This window comes from Bombina bombina, chromosome 6 (assembly GCF_027579735.1).
Source record: "Bombina bombina isolate aBomBom1 chromosome 6, aBomBom1.pri, whole genome shotgun sequence".
Classification (NCBI taxonomy): domain Eukaryota; kingdom Metazoa; phylum Chordata; class Amphibia; order Anura; family Bombinatoridae; genus Bombina; species Bombina bombina.
In genome coordinates, this window is record NC_069504.1 from 854,908,615 (window position 1) to 854,922,287 (window position 13,673).

The following is a 13,673-nucleotide window of genomic DNA, read 5'->3' on the forward strand; positions in this document are numbered from 1 at the left end:
GGATGAGCTTCCGCAGACCAGAGTGGGTCATTGTCACGACCGACGCCAGTCTGGTGGGCTGGGGCGCGGTCTGGGAACCCCTGAAAGCTCAGGGTCTATGGTCTCGGGAAGAATCTCTTCTCCCGATAAACATTCTGGAACTGAGAGCGATATTCAATGCTCTCACGGCTTGGCCTCAACTAGCAAAGGCCAAATTCATAAGGTTTCAATCAGACAACATGACGACTGTTGCATATATCAACCATCAGGGGGGAACAAGGAGTTCCCTGGCGATGGAAGAAGTGACCAAAATAATTCAATGGGCGGAAATTCACTCCTGCCACTTGTCTGCAATCCACATCCCAGGAGTGGAAAATTGGGAAGCGGATTTTCTGAGTCGTCAGACATTTTATCCGGGGGAGTGGGAACTCCATCCGGAAATCTTTGCCCAAATAACTCAATTATGGGGCATTCCAGACATGGATCTGATGGCGTCTCGTCAGAACTTCAAGGTTCCTTGCTACGGGTCCAGATCCAGGGATCCCAAGGCGACTCTAGTAGATGCACTAGTAGCGCCCTGGACCTTCAACCTAGCTTATGTATTCCCACCGTTTCCTCTCATTCCCAGGCTGGTAGCCAGGATCAATCAGGAGAGGGCTTCGGTGATCTTGATAGCTCCTGCGTGGCCACGCAGAACTTGGTATGCAGACCTGGTGAATATGTCATCGGCTCCACCATGGAAGCTACCTTTGAGACAGGACCTTCTTGTTCAAGGTCCGTTCGAACATCCGAATCTGGCCTCACTCCAACTGACTGCTTGGAGATTGAACGCTTGATTTTATCAAAGCGTGGGTTCTCAGATTCTGTCATTGATACTCTTATTCAGGCTAGAAAGCCTGTAACTAGAAAAATTTACCATAAAATATGGAAAAAATATATCTGTTGGTGCGAATCTAAAGGATTCCCATGGAACAAGATTAAAATTCCTAAGATTCTATCCTTTCTACAAGAGGGTTTGGAGAAAGGATTATCTGCAAGTTCTCTGAAGGGACAGATTTCTGCTTTATCTGTTTTACTTCACAAAAAGCTGGCGGCTGTGCCAGATGTTAGAGCTTTTGTTCAGGCTCTGGTTAGAATCAAGCCTGTTTACAGACCTTTGACTCCTCCTTGGAGTCTCAATTTAGTTCTTTCAGTTCTTCAAGGGGTTCCGTTTGAACCCTTACATTCCGTAGATATTAAGTTATTATCTTGGAAAGTTTTGTTTTTGGTTGCAATTTCTTCTGCTAGAAGAGTTTCAGTGTTATCTGCTCTGCAGTGTTCTCCTCCTTATCTGGTGTTCCATGCAGATAAGGTGGTTTTGCGTACTAAACCTGGTTTTCTTCCGAAAGTTGTTTCTAACAAAAATATTAACCAGGAGATAGTTGTGCCTTCTTTGTGTCCGAATCCAGTTTCAAAGAAGGAACGTTTGTTGCACAATTTGGATGTAGTTCGTGCTCTAAAATTCTATTTAGAGGCTACAAAGGATTTCAGACAAACATCTTCCTTGTTTGTTGTTTATTCTGGTAAAAGGAGAGGTCAAAAAGCAACTTCTACCTCTCTCTCTTTTTGGCTGAAAAGCATCATCCGATTGGCTTATGAGACTGCCGGACGGCAGCCTCCTGAAAGAATCACAGCTCACTCCACTAGGGCTGTGGCTTCCACATGGGCCTTCAAGAACGAGGCTTCTGTTGATCAGATATGTAAGGCAGCAACTTGGTCTTCACTGCACACTTTTACCAAATTTTACAAATTTGATACTTTTGCTTCTTCGGAGGCTATTTTTGGGAGAAAGGTTTTGCAAGCCGTGGTGCCTTCTATCTAGGTGACCTGATTTGCTCCCTCCCATCATCCGTGTCCTAAAGCTTTGGTATTGGTTCCCACAAGTAAGGATGACGCCGTGGACCGGACACACCTATGTTGGAGAAAACAGAATTTATGCTTACCTGATAAATTACTTTCTCCAACGGTGTGTCCGGTCCACGGCCCGCCCTGGTTTTTTTAATCGGGTCTGATGAATTATTTTCTCTAACTACAGTCACCACGGTATCATATGATTTCTCCTATGCATATTCCTCCTTTACGTCGGTCGAATGACTGGGGAAGGCGGAGCCTAGGAGGGATCATGTGACCAGCTTTGCTGGGCTCTTTGCCATTTCCTGTTGGGGAAGAGAATATCCCACAAGTAAGGATGACGCCGTGGACCGGACACACCGTTGGAGAAAGTAATTTATCAGGTAAGCATAAATTCTGTTATTAAGATATTAAATGTGATACTGTAAACATGACTCAGATTACTAAACTATTAGTTGTGCATTGTCTAAGACAAATTCCACTACTTTGTTAGTGGCCAGATAAATACCTCTATCGGCATAAAAAGTTGTGTTTTTTTTTAACACTTTAACAATAATTTAAAATAGACAAACAAAACAAAAACGGTAATTCATTTTAAAATACCCTCTTTTTAGATGGAAAATAAAATAATTTAATATCCCTTTAAAGGGAGTTTATTTTAGGGCCGCAGTTTCTAATGGAACTGTAGGCCTGTTGCGGTGCTGGAGGGGAAGATTTGGGTAATGGGTCGGTAGATTGATATTGGTTTTCTGACTGGATATAATAGTTCTAGTTAAAGCAGCTAACTAGCTTCCTCTTTTTTCAGGTAGTGGATATTATGCGTGTGAATGTAGACAAAGTGTTGGAGAGGGATTCAAAATTATCCGAGTTGGATGACCGTGCTGATGCTCTGCAGGCCGGAGCCTCGCAGTTTGAAACAAGTGCAGCAAAACTCAAGCGCAAGTACTGGTGGAAAAACCTCAAGGTATCATTATCCTACCCGAACCACCAGCTTTTCTCACACCTTAGCCCTTCTTAAGTTACTGTTAGTCCCCTTGCTTGCAACCACATGCCCTTTCTGTCTTCCTTCCTATTACAACTCACGGTGACTCATGTACCTTCTGTTCCTGACTGACTCTATATGTTTTAGCTTTACATCTCTCTTTGCATGTTTTCTCTTATTCTCTTATATTGTGCCCCCACTTACTGTCCTTCTCCTTAATTTATTTCTCTCTCACCCTACATTTTAATTTATATCGTCTTCTGTTCTCTCTCTTTCTTGCCTTTCAAAATTTCTTCACCTTTTTAACTATCTCTTTTAGTATATTTACGTTATATCTCTCTTTGACCCCAAAACAACCCGGCACACGTCATTTAGCCCTTTAAGGACCAGCGTTGTACACTGTATGGCGCATGTGCCCTGGACTGTTTGCATGCCTGTCTTGCCTCTGTTGGTGCGACTGTGCTATTTCTGCATGTCTTAGAAGTGAGGAAGTGCAGAAACGGCGTAATGCAGGACACCCCAGGTATATCTCATGCTGCTGCTGGAAAGCCTTCATGTAAAGCTAGCTAGCAGCAGCACAGTATCAAACATGACAGTTACTGTGTATACAATAGCTTGTCTTGGCTTCTCCCCTTCTGTCCAATTGAACATGTGCAGGGATAACAGGGTTATATTTATAATAATAAGTGTTTTTATATATATATATATTTTATAATTTTATTTTAATAAAGTGTTTTTACCCCTAAATTTTATTTTCTGCTCTTGGTGATAAAAGGTGTAAACATAATGGGCAGATTACAAGTGGAGCGCTAAACATCGCTTTCAAGAAAGCGATATTAGCGCTCCACTTTGTAATAACAGTGCCAGCTATTTACAAGTTCACAGCATGTGCTCACGAGAAGGCGCTTCCATAGCCTCCTATGGGAGCCTCGTTCTGATGCCAGTAAAGTAGCACAGTGATAGCAGCAATTTTAAATATCGTCTGAGGAAGGGGATACTTTGTCTCCGAAACGTCACATTAAAAAATCTTTTGGTGTTTGAAAAAGTCCAGTGAGTGCAAGTTCTTGTTACCATTATATATATATACTAGTCCTACCGTGTTGTGTGATGTTGTGTGATATTGAGTCTCTCTCTCTCTCTCTCTCTCTCTCTCTCTCTCTCTCTCTCTCTCTCTCTCTCTCTCTCTCTCTCTCTCTCTCTCTCTCTCTCTCTCTCTCTCTCTCTCTCTCTCTCTCTCTCTCTCTCTCTCTCTCTCTCTCTCTCTCTCTCTCTCTCTCTCTCTCTCTCTCTCTCTCTCCTTCTCTCTCTCTCTCTCTCCTTCTCTCTCTCTCCTTCTCTCTCTCTCTCTCTCTCTCTCCTTCTCTCTCTCTCCTTCTCTCTCTCTCCTTCTCTCTCTCTCCTTCTCTCTCTCTCCTTCTCTCTCTCTCCTTCTCTCTCTCTCTCCTTCTCTCTCTCTCTCTCTCCTTCTCTCTCTCTCTCCTTCTCTCTCTCTCTCCTTCTCTCTCTCTCTCCTTCTCTCTCTCTCTCTCTCTCTCTCTCTCTCTCTCTCTCTCTCTCTCTCCTTCTCTCTCTCTCTCCTTCTCTCTCTCTCTCCTTCTCTCTCCTTCTCTCTCTCTCTCCTTCTCTCTCTCTCTCCTTCTCTCTCTCTCTCCTTCTCTCTCTCTCTCCTTCTCTCTCTCTCTCCTTCTCTCTCTCTCCTTCTCTCTCTCTCCTTCTCTCTCTCTCTCCTTCTCTCTCTCTCTCCTTCTCTCTCTCTCTCCTTCTCTCTCTCTCTCTCCTTCTCTCTCTCTCTCTCCTTCTCTCTCTCTCTCTCCTTCTCTCTCTCTCTCTCCTTCTCTCTCTCTCTCCTTCTCTCTCTCTCTCCTTCTCTCTCTCTCTCCTTCTCTCTCTCTCTCCTTCTCTCTCTCTCTCCTTCTCTCTCTCTCTCCTTCTCTCTCTCTCTCCTTCTCTCTCTCTCTCCTTCTCTCTCTCTCTCCTTCTCTCTCTCTCTCTCCTTCTCTCTCTCTCTCTCCTTCTCTCTCTCTCTCCTTCTCTCTCTCTCCTGCCGGGTCCTCGTGCTGCGTTGTTTCACCCCCTGCGCGTGCGATCATCTCTGCTGCCGGGTCCTCGCGCTGCTTTGTTTCACCCCCTGCGCGTGCGATCATCTCTGCTGCCGGGTCCTCGCGCTGCGTTGTTTCACCCCCTGCGCGTGCGATCATCTCTGCTGCCGGGTCCTCGCGCTGCGTTGTTTCACCCCCTGCGCGTGCGATCAGCTGCAAGAGTTTGTCTGAACTGCGCATGACGGCTTCAGACAAACTCTTGTCTTTTATAATATAGGATATATATATATATATATATAGGGTATTGGTTATATACATTAACACATAGGGTATTGGTTATATAAATTAACGCATAAATATGTGTATATAAGCATATACATGTATAGTTACAGGTAACACACAGTTCCCATAGATCGCTATGTAAAGGCACTTTTCAGTGCTGTTTTTTTTATAACTCCCCACTCCCTCCAACTTTATAAGCGCTAATTGCTAGGTAGCAATATTAAGACACTTGTAATGAATGGTTAAAGGGACATTATACACTCATTTTTTCTTTGCATAAATGTTTTGTAGATGATCTATTTATATAGCCCATAAAGTTTTATTTTTAAATGTATAGTTTTGCTTATTTTTAAATAACATTGCTCTGATTTTCAGACTCCTAACCAAGCCCCAAAGTTTTATGTGAATACCGTCAGCTACCTTCTCCAGCTTGCTCCTGTTTGTGTAAAGGGTCTTTTCATATGCAAAAGAAGGGGGAGGGGGGGAGTGTCTTATTTGCCACTTGCAGTGGGCGTTCCAACTGCCTTTTCAACAGAGTCAAACTGACAGCTTCTAAGTAAGTTTTTAAACAGTTTTATACTGGATTTTTATATCAGTATCTGTGCATCTTATTCTTTATAGTAGTGTCTGTTACATGCAGTTATATGAAAATGAGTGTATACTGTCCCTTTAATTATTTGCCCGTTTGCAGGCGCACACTAATTTAGCTCTCCACTTGTAATCTTGCCCTATGTGTCAAAATACCTCTAGAAGAAATACCCTGGCATGTCTAAATTCTAGTAATATATACTTTTGTGTAGCAGCTTTGAATTGGGTGACCACTATTTAGCTTTCAGTTCAAGCATAGCAAATTTTATTGTTAAACCAATAATTCCATATTTGTAGTATTTGGCCTATATTTGCTATAAGTAACTTGGAAACATAGACATATGGGGTATTCCTATCAAGACAACATAATTAATTTATTTGGAGGTATTTTTCTTTAGCTACACACTAGTTTTTGTAGAAAGAAAACTGCTCCATCTTTTTTGCTTTTTCTAATGAACACACTTAAAGGGACATGAAGCCCAAAATGTTTCTTTCATGATTCAGATAGAGAATACAATTTTAAACAACTTTGCAATTTACTTCTATTATTTAATTTGCTTCATTCTCTTGTTATTCTTTGCTAAAAGATTTATCTTTGAAAGTTCAGGAGCAGCAGAGAATCTAGGTTCTAGCTGCTGATTGGTCGCTGCATATATATATATATATATATATATATATATATATATATATATACCGATTGTCATTGGCTAACCATTTGTTCATTTAGAAACCTGTAGTGCATTGCTGCTCCTTCAACAAATGATACCAAGAGAATAAAACAAATTAAATAATTGAAGTAAATTAGAAAGTTGTTTAAAATTGTATTCTCTATCTGAATCATGAAAGAAAATTTTGAGGTTTCATGTCCCTTTAAGAGTCGATCACAATCCTTTAGAAAAACTTATCAATTGATTTATCTATAAGAATCCCTATAGACTTTTATGGTGATTTTTTGTTACAAATAATTTGATACGTTTTTCTAAAGGGTTGTTATCTAATCATTGCACCTATAGGGTAAGGTCACTTCTATTTGCAAATGTAACAAATGTGTTTAAAAGTAATAAAAATCTCCACCAAAGACTATGGGCTAGATTATGAGTCTCACACTAAAGTTATCGCGGGTTGTAATAAGCAATATCTTGATTGCGCTAACTTGCGTGCGTATTACAAGTTGAAAGTAAATGGGTGTATGAACATATATATACATACATACATACATACATACATACATACATACTTTTGCGATAAGTGTCAGATTTTTATTTTAAGCAAGCTCCATTAAAGTCTAGGGAGAGAAGAAGTTAATGTGGTCGTGATATCCCAAGTCCCGAAGTTTCGCTCTCATGCTAACGTTTTACTTTCAACTTAAAATACCTGCGCTATCCCGCCCACGTTTAAAATTTACTGCCAGCGGTGTTAGTGAAAAAAATATTTAGTGCACCACTTGTAATCTGGCCCTATATTGTTACAAGCAGATGTTATGTTTGCAAATGGATGAAACCCTGTGTCTTCTCCTGCTTGCTTTTGTTCAGACAATGTCATTGCTCTCACCTTCTTTTCCTATTGTGTTCTCTATCTTGCTCCCTCCTCCCACACTTTTCCCTTTTGACTTTGTCTTCTTATCACTTTTTCCCTCTTTCTTTCATTTCCTTGTTTAAATGATTTCTTTTTTCTTTCTGCAGATGATGATCATTATGGGTGTGATATGTGCTATCATTCTCATCATAATAATTGGTGAGTTCTTTATGTAGAGGTTGTTGTGTATTATAAAATACCTGCTTCTTATATCTGCTGCCGATTGCATATGATCGTACTAACCTTTTCCTTTTTCTCTTTTGTCCTCTCCCAATCTTCCTCTATCTCTGTTTGCTTTTTATTTTCCTTTCTCTTACATTTCTTCTCTTGATGTTGTTTCTGCTGTTTGTGTACTTGCTTCTCCTTTTTCACGGCATTGTTTCCTACCCATACTTTGCTTCTGAACACCTTACTGTTTTTTTACTCTTTTTTTGTTCTTCCTTTTCCTCTGTCCTCATATTTCTTGCTTCTCTCTTCCCATCACATTTTTGTCTCTCTTCTCTCTCCATCCTCTACTCGCCTGCCTTTCTTCCCCTCTGCTCACCTCTCTCCTTCCGTTTACTCACTCTTTTCTTATCCTTTCTTTTGCTCCCTATGTCACTGTATTCTTTTTTTTTCCCTTTTTTCAGTCTATTTCAGCACCTAAGGAATTTGCACTCTCCCTTCTTTCTCTTATTCTCTCTCGCCCCTCTTCCTCGCCGGATCTATCATCTCCCCCAGCTGGGACCAGACAAACTTCAACATAACTCCCCTTCCAGCCTTTTTTCCCCCTCTCCCTCTACTTTAGGGAAAAGGGGGCCCATGTATTGTGCAGATACTCTCCCTTCTACCCTTTCTGTAAATACCCTCTGATTGGATAATCCCCCTAATTTATATATACACACACATATATATATAGATATATATATTTAATTTGTCTGTGTGGGTTTTTCTGTTCTTTTGTTTTCTGTGGAGCTGTGCGTCTGTGGTATTTCTACCTGGGGGAGGGGGGAGGAGAAAATTACCTCTGGAATAACATCTGTCAACTCACCAAATTAAATTATTACATAGAGGATGGAAGTGGAGGGTTAAATAAGGAGGATTATGTTTGTGAAAATGCTCTCCTTCTCCTCTTCTCTCCAACCCACCTATTAGTTTTGTATTCACCATATCCCCGTATATATATAGTATATTTATGGTGTGTTATAAGAGGAATGCTTAATAAACAGAAGTGTTACTCCTCTGTGCTCAGATTCTCCCAAAATAAACTATGCCCTCCCCTTTCTGAAGTTAAGATTTGGTGACTGGTTTTATCACAAGGGTATTTGGGTTGCTAGAGTACGGCTGCACCTCTTTTCTGTCACTACTCTGGAGGGATATAGTGTAAGGGATGGATGCTCAACGCTTAATACTCTGCACCCAAGCTCTTTAACTGGTTCTCCTATGTCTATCTGATATGGTGTAAAAAAGCAGCCTTGCAGGAGGCTGCGTCACCAGATAGCCCTGGAGTAGAATGGAGGATATAATGTTAAGTATATTGGGGAATGGCAATTTGAGGTATAGTACTAGAGTACGTGAGCAAGTTACCCCATGTTCCTACTATCATCCGACCACATTGGAGGAAAATGATATATGCTATTGGGGTCTATGACTGTCTAGTAATACCGCAAATATGATAATGTAAGGGCAGGGGGCAACATTTCAACCCTTAACTAAGTGTTACTGAGAGAGAAGTCGTGGGGCAATTACTTAAACTTCCCCTTTGACAATTTTTAATTTAAGTGTTTTCATTGCAAAAACAATTACCCTTCTTGCCCCACCACCAAAGAATTACCCTCCTTCTTATTATTATTAACCCTTTTAATTCCTCTGCATGGGATCAGCCATTATGTAGCTGCTGCCAACTGGAGCAATAAGGCACTGGGACAGCTGGGATTTTGTATGCCCATTATAGTGTATTTATCCCACTGGCCAGGTCCTTTTGTATTTACTTGGCTCATTTTCCTGCAATGTCTTGTTAGGGGGGAGGGTGTGTGGGCGTGTATGTGTGTGGCCAGGGGCAATAGGGTAATTCCTCCCTCTCTCTCTCTTTGTTAACCTCCTTAATTACCCCTCCCTCCTCCTCCTGCCCCCACAACATAAATATTACAATAAATGTTGTTTAACCAAACACTGGTGTTTCTGTCTTGTTTTTTTTTTTTTTTAACAAAGAATATGATCAGGGGTATTTTGGGGTACTAAATTACAAAATTGGTACCTCAAAGCATCTGAAAGGCAAGAACTATTGTGTGTAATACTCTAAATATATTACTCAATACTTTTAGTCACTAGCAATAAAACAATCCTGTACTGACTGAGATTGCGTAAAGCTCACATTAAATAAGCATTAGTAGTTTCACTATTACTTTTCTTCTGTTATGTGTGATCAGTCCACGGGTCATCATTACTTCTGGGATATTATCTGCTCCCCTACAGGAAGTGCAAGAGGATTCACCCAGCAGAGTTGCTATATAGCTCCTCCCCTCTACGTCACCTCCAGTCATTCTCTTGCACCCAAAGACTAGATAGGAGGTGTGAGAGGACTATGGTGATTATACTTAGTTTTTAGAACTTCAATCAAAAGTTTGTTATTTTACAATAGCACCGGAGCGTGTTATTACCTCTCTGGCAGAGTTTGAAGAAGAATCTACCAGAGTTTTTCTTATGATTTTAACCGGAGTAGTTAAGATCATATTGCTGTTTCTCGGCCATCTGAGGGAGGTAAAAACTTCAGATCAGGGGACAGCGGGCAGTTGAATCTGCATTGAGGTATGTAGCAGTTTTTATTTTCTGAATGGAATTGATGAAAAAATCCTGCCATACCGTTATAATGAACATGTATGTATGCTCTACACTTTAGTATTCTGGGGATGGTATTTCACCGGAATTACTCTGTAAAAGTACATTAAACCTTTTATTAGGTATTTTTCATGTTAAACGTTTTTGCTGGAATGTAGAATCGTTTGCATTAATGAGGTACTGAGTGAATAAATATTTGGGCATTATTTTTCCACTTGGCAGTTTGCTTGTTTTAATTATGACAGTTTCGTTTCTCTCTCACTGCTGTGTGTGAGAGGGAGGGGCCGTTTTTGGCGCTCTTTGCTACGCATCAAAAATTTCCAGTCAGTTACTCTTGTATTTTCTGCATGATCCGGTTCATCTCTAACAGAACTCAGGGGTCTTCAAACTTCTTTGAAGGGAGGTAGATTCTCTCAGCAGAGCTGTGAGACTTATATAGTGACTGTGATTTAAAACGTTGCTCTGTAATTTTTATGTTTAAAATTTAATTAGTGTTATTTTACTAATGGGAACAAACCTTTGCTAAAAAGTTGTGTTGTTTGTAAAGAGTGATGCTATAACTGTTTTTCAGTTCATTATTTCAACTGTCATTTAATCGTTTAGTGCTTCTTGAGGCACAGTACGTTTTTGTTAAATAAAATTGTACCCGAGTTGCATGTTTATTGCTAGTGTGTTAAACATGTCTGATTCAGAGGAGGATACCTGTGTCATTTGTTCCAATGCCAAGGTGGAGCCCAATAGAAATTTATGTACTAACTGTATTGATGCTACTTTAAATAAAAGCCAATCTGTACAAATTGAACAAATTTCACCAAACAGCGAGGGGAGAGTTATGCCGACTAACTCGCCTCACGTGTCAGTACCTGCATCTCCCGCCCGGGAGGTGCGTGATATTATGGCGCCTAGTACATCTGGGCAGCCATTACAGATAACATTACAAGATATGGCTACTGTTATGACTGAAGTTTTGGCTAAATTACCAGAACTAAGAGGCAAGCGTGATCACTCTGGGATGAGAACAGAGTGCGCTGATAATTCTAGGGCCATGTCTGATACTGCGTCACAGCTTGCAGAGCATGAGGACGGAGAGCTTCATTCTGTAGGTGACGGTTCTGATCCAAGCAGATTGGATTCAGATATTTCAAATTTTAAATTTAAATTGGAAAACCTCCGTGTATTACTAGGGGAGGTCTTAGCAGCTCTTAACGATTGTAACACTGTTGCAATACCAGAGAAAATGTGTAGGTTGGATAAATACTTTGCGGTACCGGCGAGTACTGACGTTTTTCCTATACCTAAGAGATTAACTGAAATTGTTACTAAGGAGTGGGATAGACCCGGTGTGCCGTTCTCACCCCCTCCAATATTTAGAAAGATGTTTCCAATAGACGCCACCACACGGGACTTATGGCAAACGGTCCCTAAGGTGGAGGGAGCAGTTTCTACTTTAGCTAAGCGTACCACTATCCCGGTGGAGGATAGCTGTGCTTTTTCAGATCCTATGGATAAAAAATTAGAGGGTTACCTTAAGAAAATGTTTGTTCAACAAGGTTTTATATTGCAACCCCTTGCATGCATCGCGCCGATTACGGCTGCGGCAGCATTTTGGATTGAGTCTCTGGAAGAGAACCTTAGTTCAGCTACGCTGGACGACATTACGGACAGGCTTAGAGTCCTTAAACTAGCTAATTCATTCATTTCGGAGGCCGTAGTACATTTAACCAAACTTACGGCTAAGAATTCAGGATTCGCCATTCAGGCACGTAGGGCGCTGTGGCTAAAATCCTGGTCGGCTGATGTAACTTCTAAGTCCAAATTACTTAATATACCTTTCAAGGGGCAGCCCGGTTTGAAAGAAATTATTGCTGACATTACAGGAGGTAAGGGCCACGCTCTACCTCAAGACAAAGCCAAAGCTAAGGCTAGACAGTCTAATTTTCGTCCCTTTCGGAATTTCAAAACAGGAACAGCATCAACTTCCACTGCACCAGAACAGGAAGGAGCTGTTGCTCGTTACAGACAAGGCTGGAAACCTAACCAGTCCTGGAATAAGGGCAAGCAGGCCAGGAAACCTGCTGCTGCCCCTAAGACAGCATGAACCAAGGGCCCCCGATCCGGGACCGGATCTAGTGGGGGGCAGACTCTCTCTCTTCGCCCAGGCTTGGGCAAGAGATGTCCAGGATCCCTGGGCGCTAGAGATCATATCTCAGGGATACCTTCTAGACTTCAAATTCTCTCCCCCAAGAGGGAGATTTCATCTGTCAAGGTTGTCAACAAACCAAATAAAGAAAGACGCGTTTCTACGCTGTGTACAAGATCTATTATTAATGGGAGTGATCCATCCGGTTCCGCGGTCGGAACAAGGACAAGGGTTTTACTCAAACCTGTTTGTGGTTCCCAAAAAAGAGGGAACTTTCAGGCCAATCTTGGATTTAAAGATCCTAAACAAATTCCTAAGAGTTCCATCGTTCAAAATGGAAACTATTCGGACAATCTTACCCATGATCCAAGAGGGTCAGTACATGACCACAGTGGATTTAAAGGATGCTTACCTTCACATACCGATTCACAAAGATCATTACCGGTATCTAAGGTTTGCCTTCTTAAACAGGCATTACCAGTTTGTAGCCCTTCCATTCGGATTGGCTACGGCTCCAAGAATCTTCACAAAGGTTCTGGGTGCCCTTCTGGCGGTACTAAGACCGCGAGGAATTTCGGTAGCTCCGTACCTAGACGACATTCTGATACAAGCTTCAGGCTTTCAAACTGCCAAGTCTCATACAGAGTTAGTTCTGGCATTTCTAAGGTCGCATGGATGGAAAGTGAACGAAAAGAAGAGTTCTCTCTTTCCTCTCACAAGAGTTCCATTCTTGGGGACTCTTATAGATTCTGTAGAAATGAAGATTTATCTGACAGAAGACAGATTAACAAAGCTTCTAAATGCATGCCGTGTCCTTCATTCCATTCAACTCCCGTCAGTAGCTCAATGCATGGAGGTGATCGGCTTAATGGTAGCAGCAATGGACATAGTACCCTTTGCACGCCTACATCTCAGACCGCTGCAATTGTGCATGCTGAGTCAGTGGAATGGGGATTACTCAGATTTGTCCCCCACTCTGAATCTGGATCAAGAGACCAGAAACTCTCTTCTATGGTGGCTTTCTCGGCCACATCTGTCCAGGGGGATGCCATTCAGCAGGCCGGACTGGACAATTGTAACAACAGACGCCAGCCTACTAGGTTGGGGCGCTGTCTGGAATTCTCTGAAGGCTCAGGGACAATGGAGTCAGGAGGAAAGTCTCCTGCCAATAAACATTCTGGAATTGAGAGCAGTTCTCAATGCCCTTCTAGCTTGGCCCCAGTTAAAAACTCGGGGGTTCATCAGGTTTCAGTCGGACAACATCACGACTGTAGCTTACATCAACCATCAGGGAGGGACAAGAAGCTCCCTAGCAATGATGGAAGTATCAAAGATATTTCGCTGGGCAGAGTCTCACTCTTGCCACCTGTCAGCAATCCAC

The 13,673-nt window shown here is 41.7% G+C and overlaps 1 protein-coding gene across 1 annotated transcript in view; it reads left to right on the forward strand.

Moving 5' to 3' along the window:
- The window catches only part of VAMP2 (vesicle associated membrane protein 2), a 90,952-nt gene extending 81,468 nt beyond the window's left edge, over window positions 1-9,484 (forward strand). The window contains exons 3-5 of the mRNA XM_053718279.1: window positions 2,675-2,833; window positions 7,443-7,494; window positions 7,965-9,484. Coding sequence (XP_053574254.1) covers window positions 2,675-2,833; window positions 7,443-7,494; window positions 7,965-7,981 — 228 coding nt within the window. The 3' untranslated portion in view covers window positions 7,982-9,484. The remainder of the gene's footprint in view (window positions 1-2,674; window positions 2,834-7,442; window positions 7,495-7,964) is intronic.
- The last annotated feature ends 4,189 nt before the right edge of the window (window positions 9,485-13,673 follow it).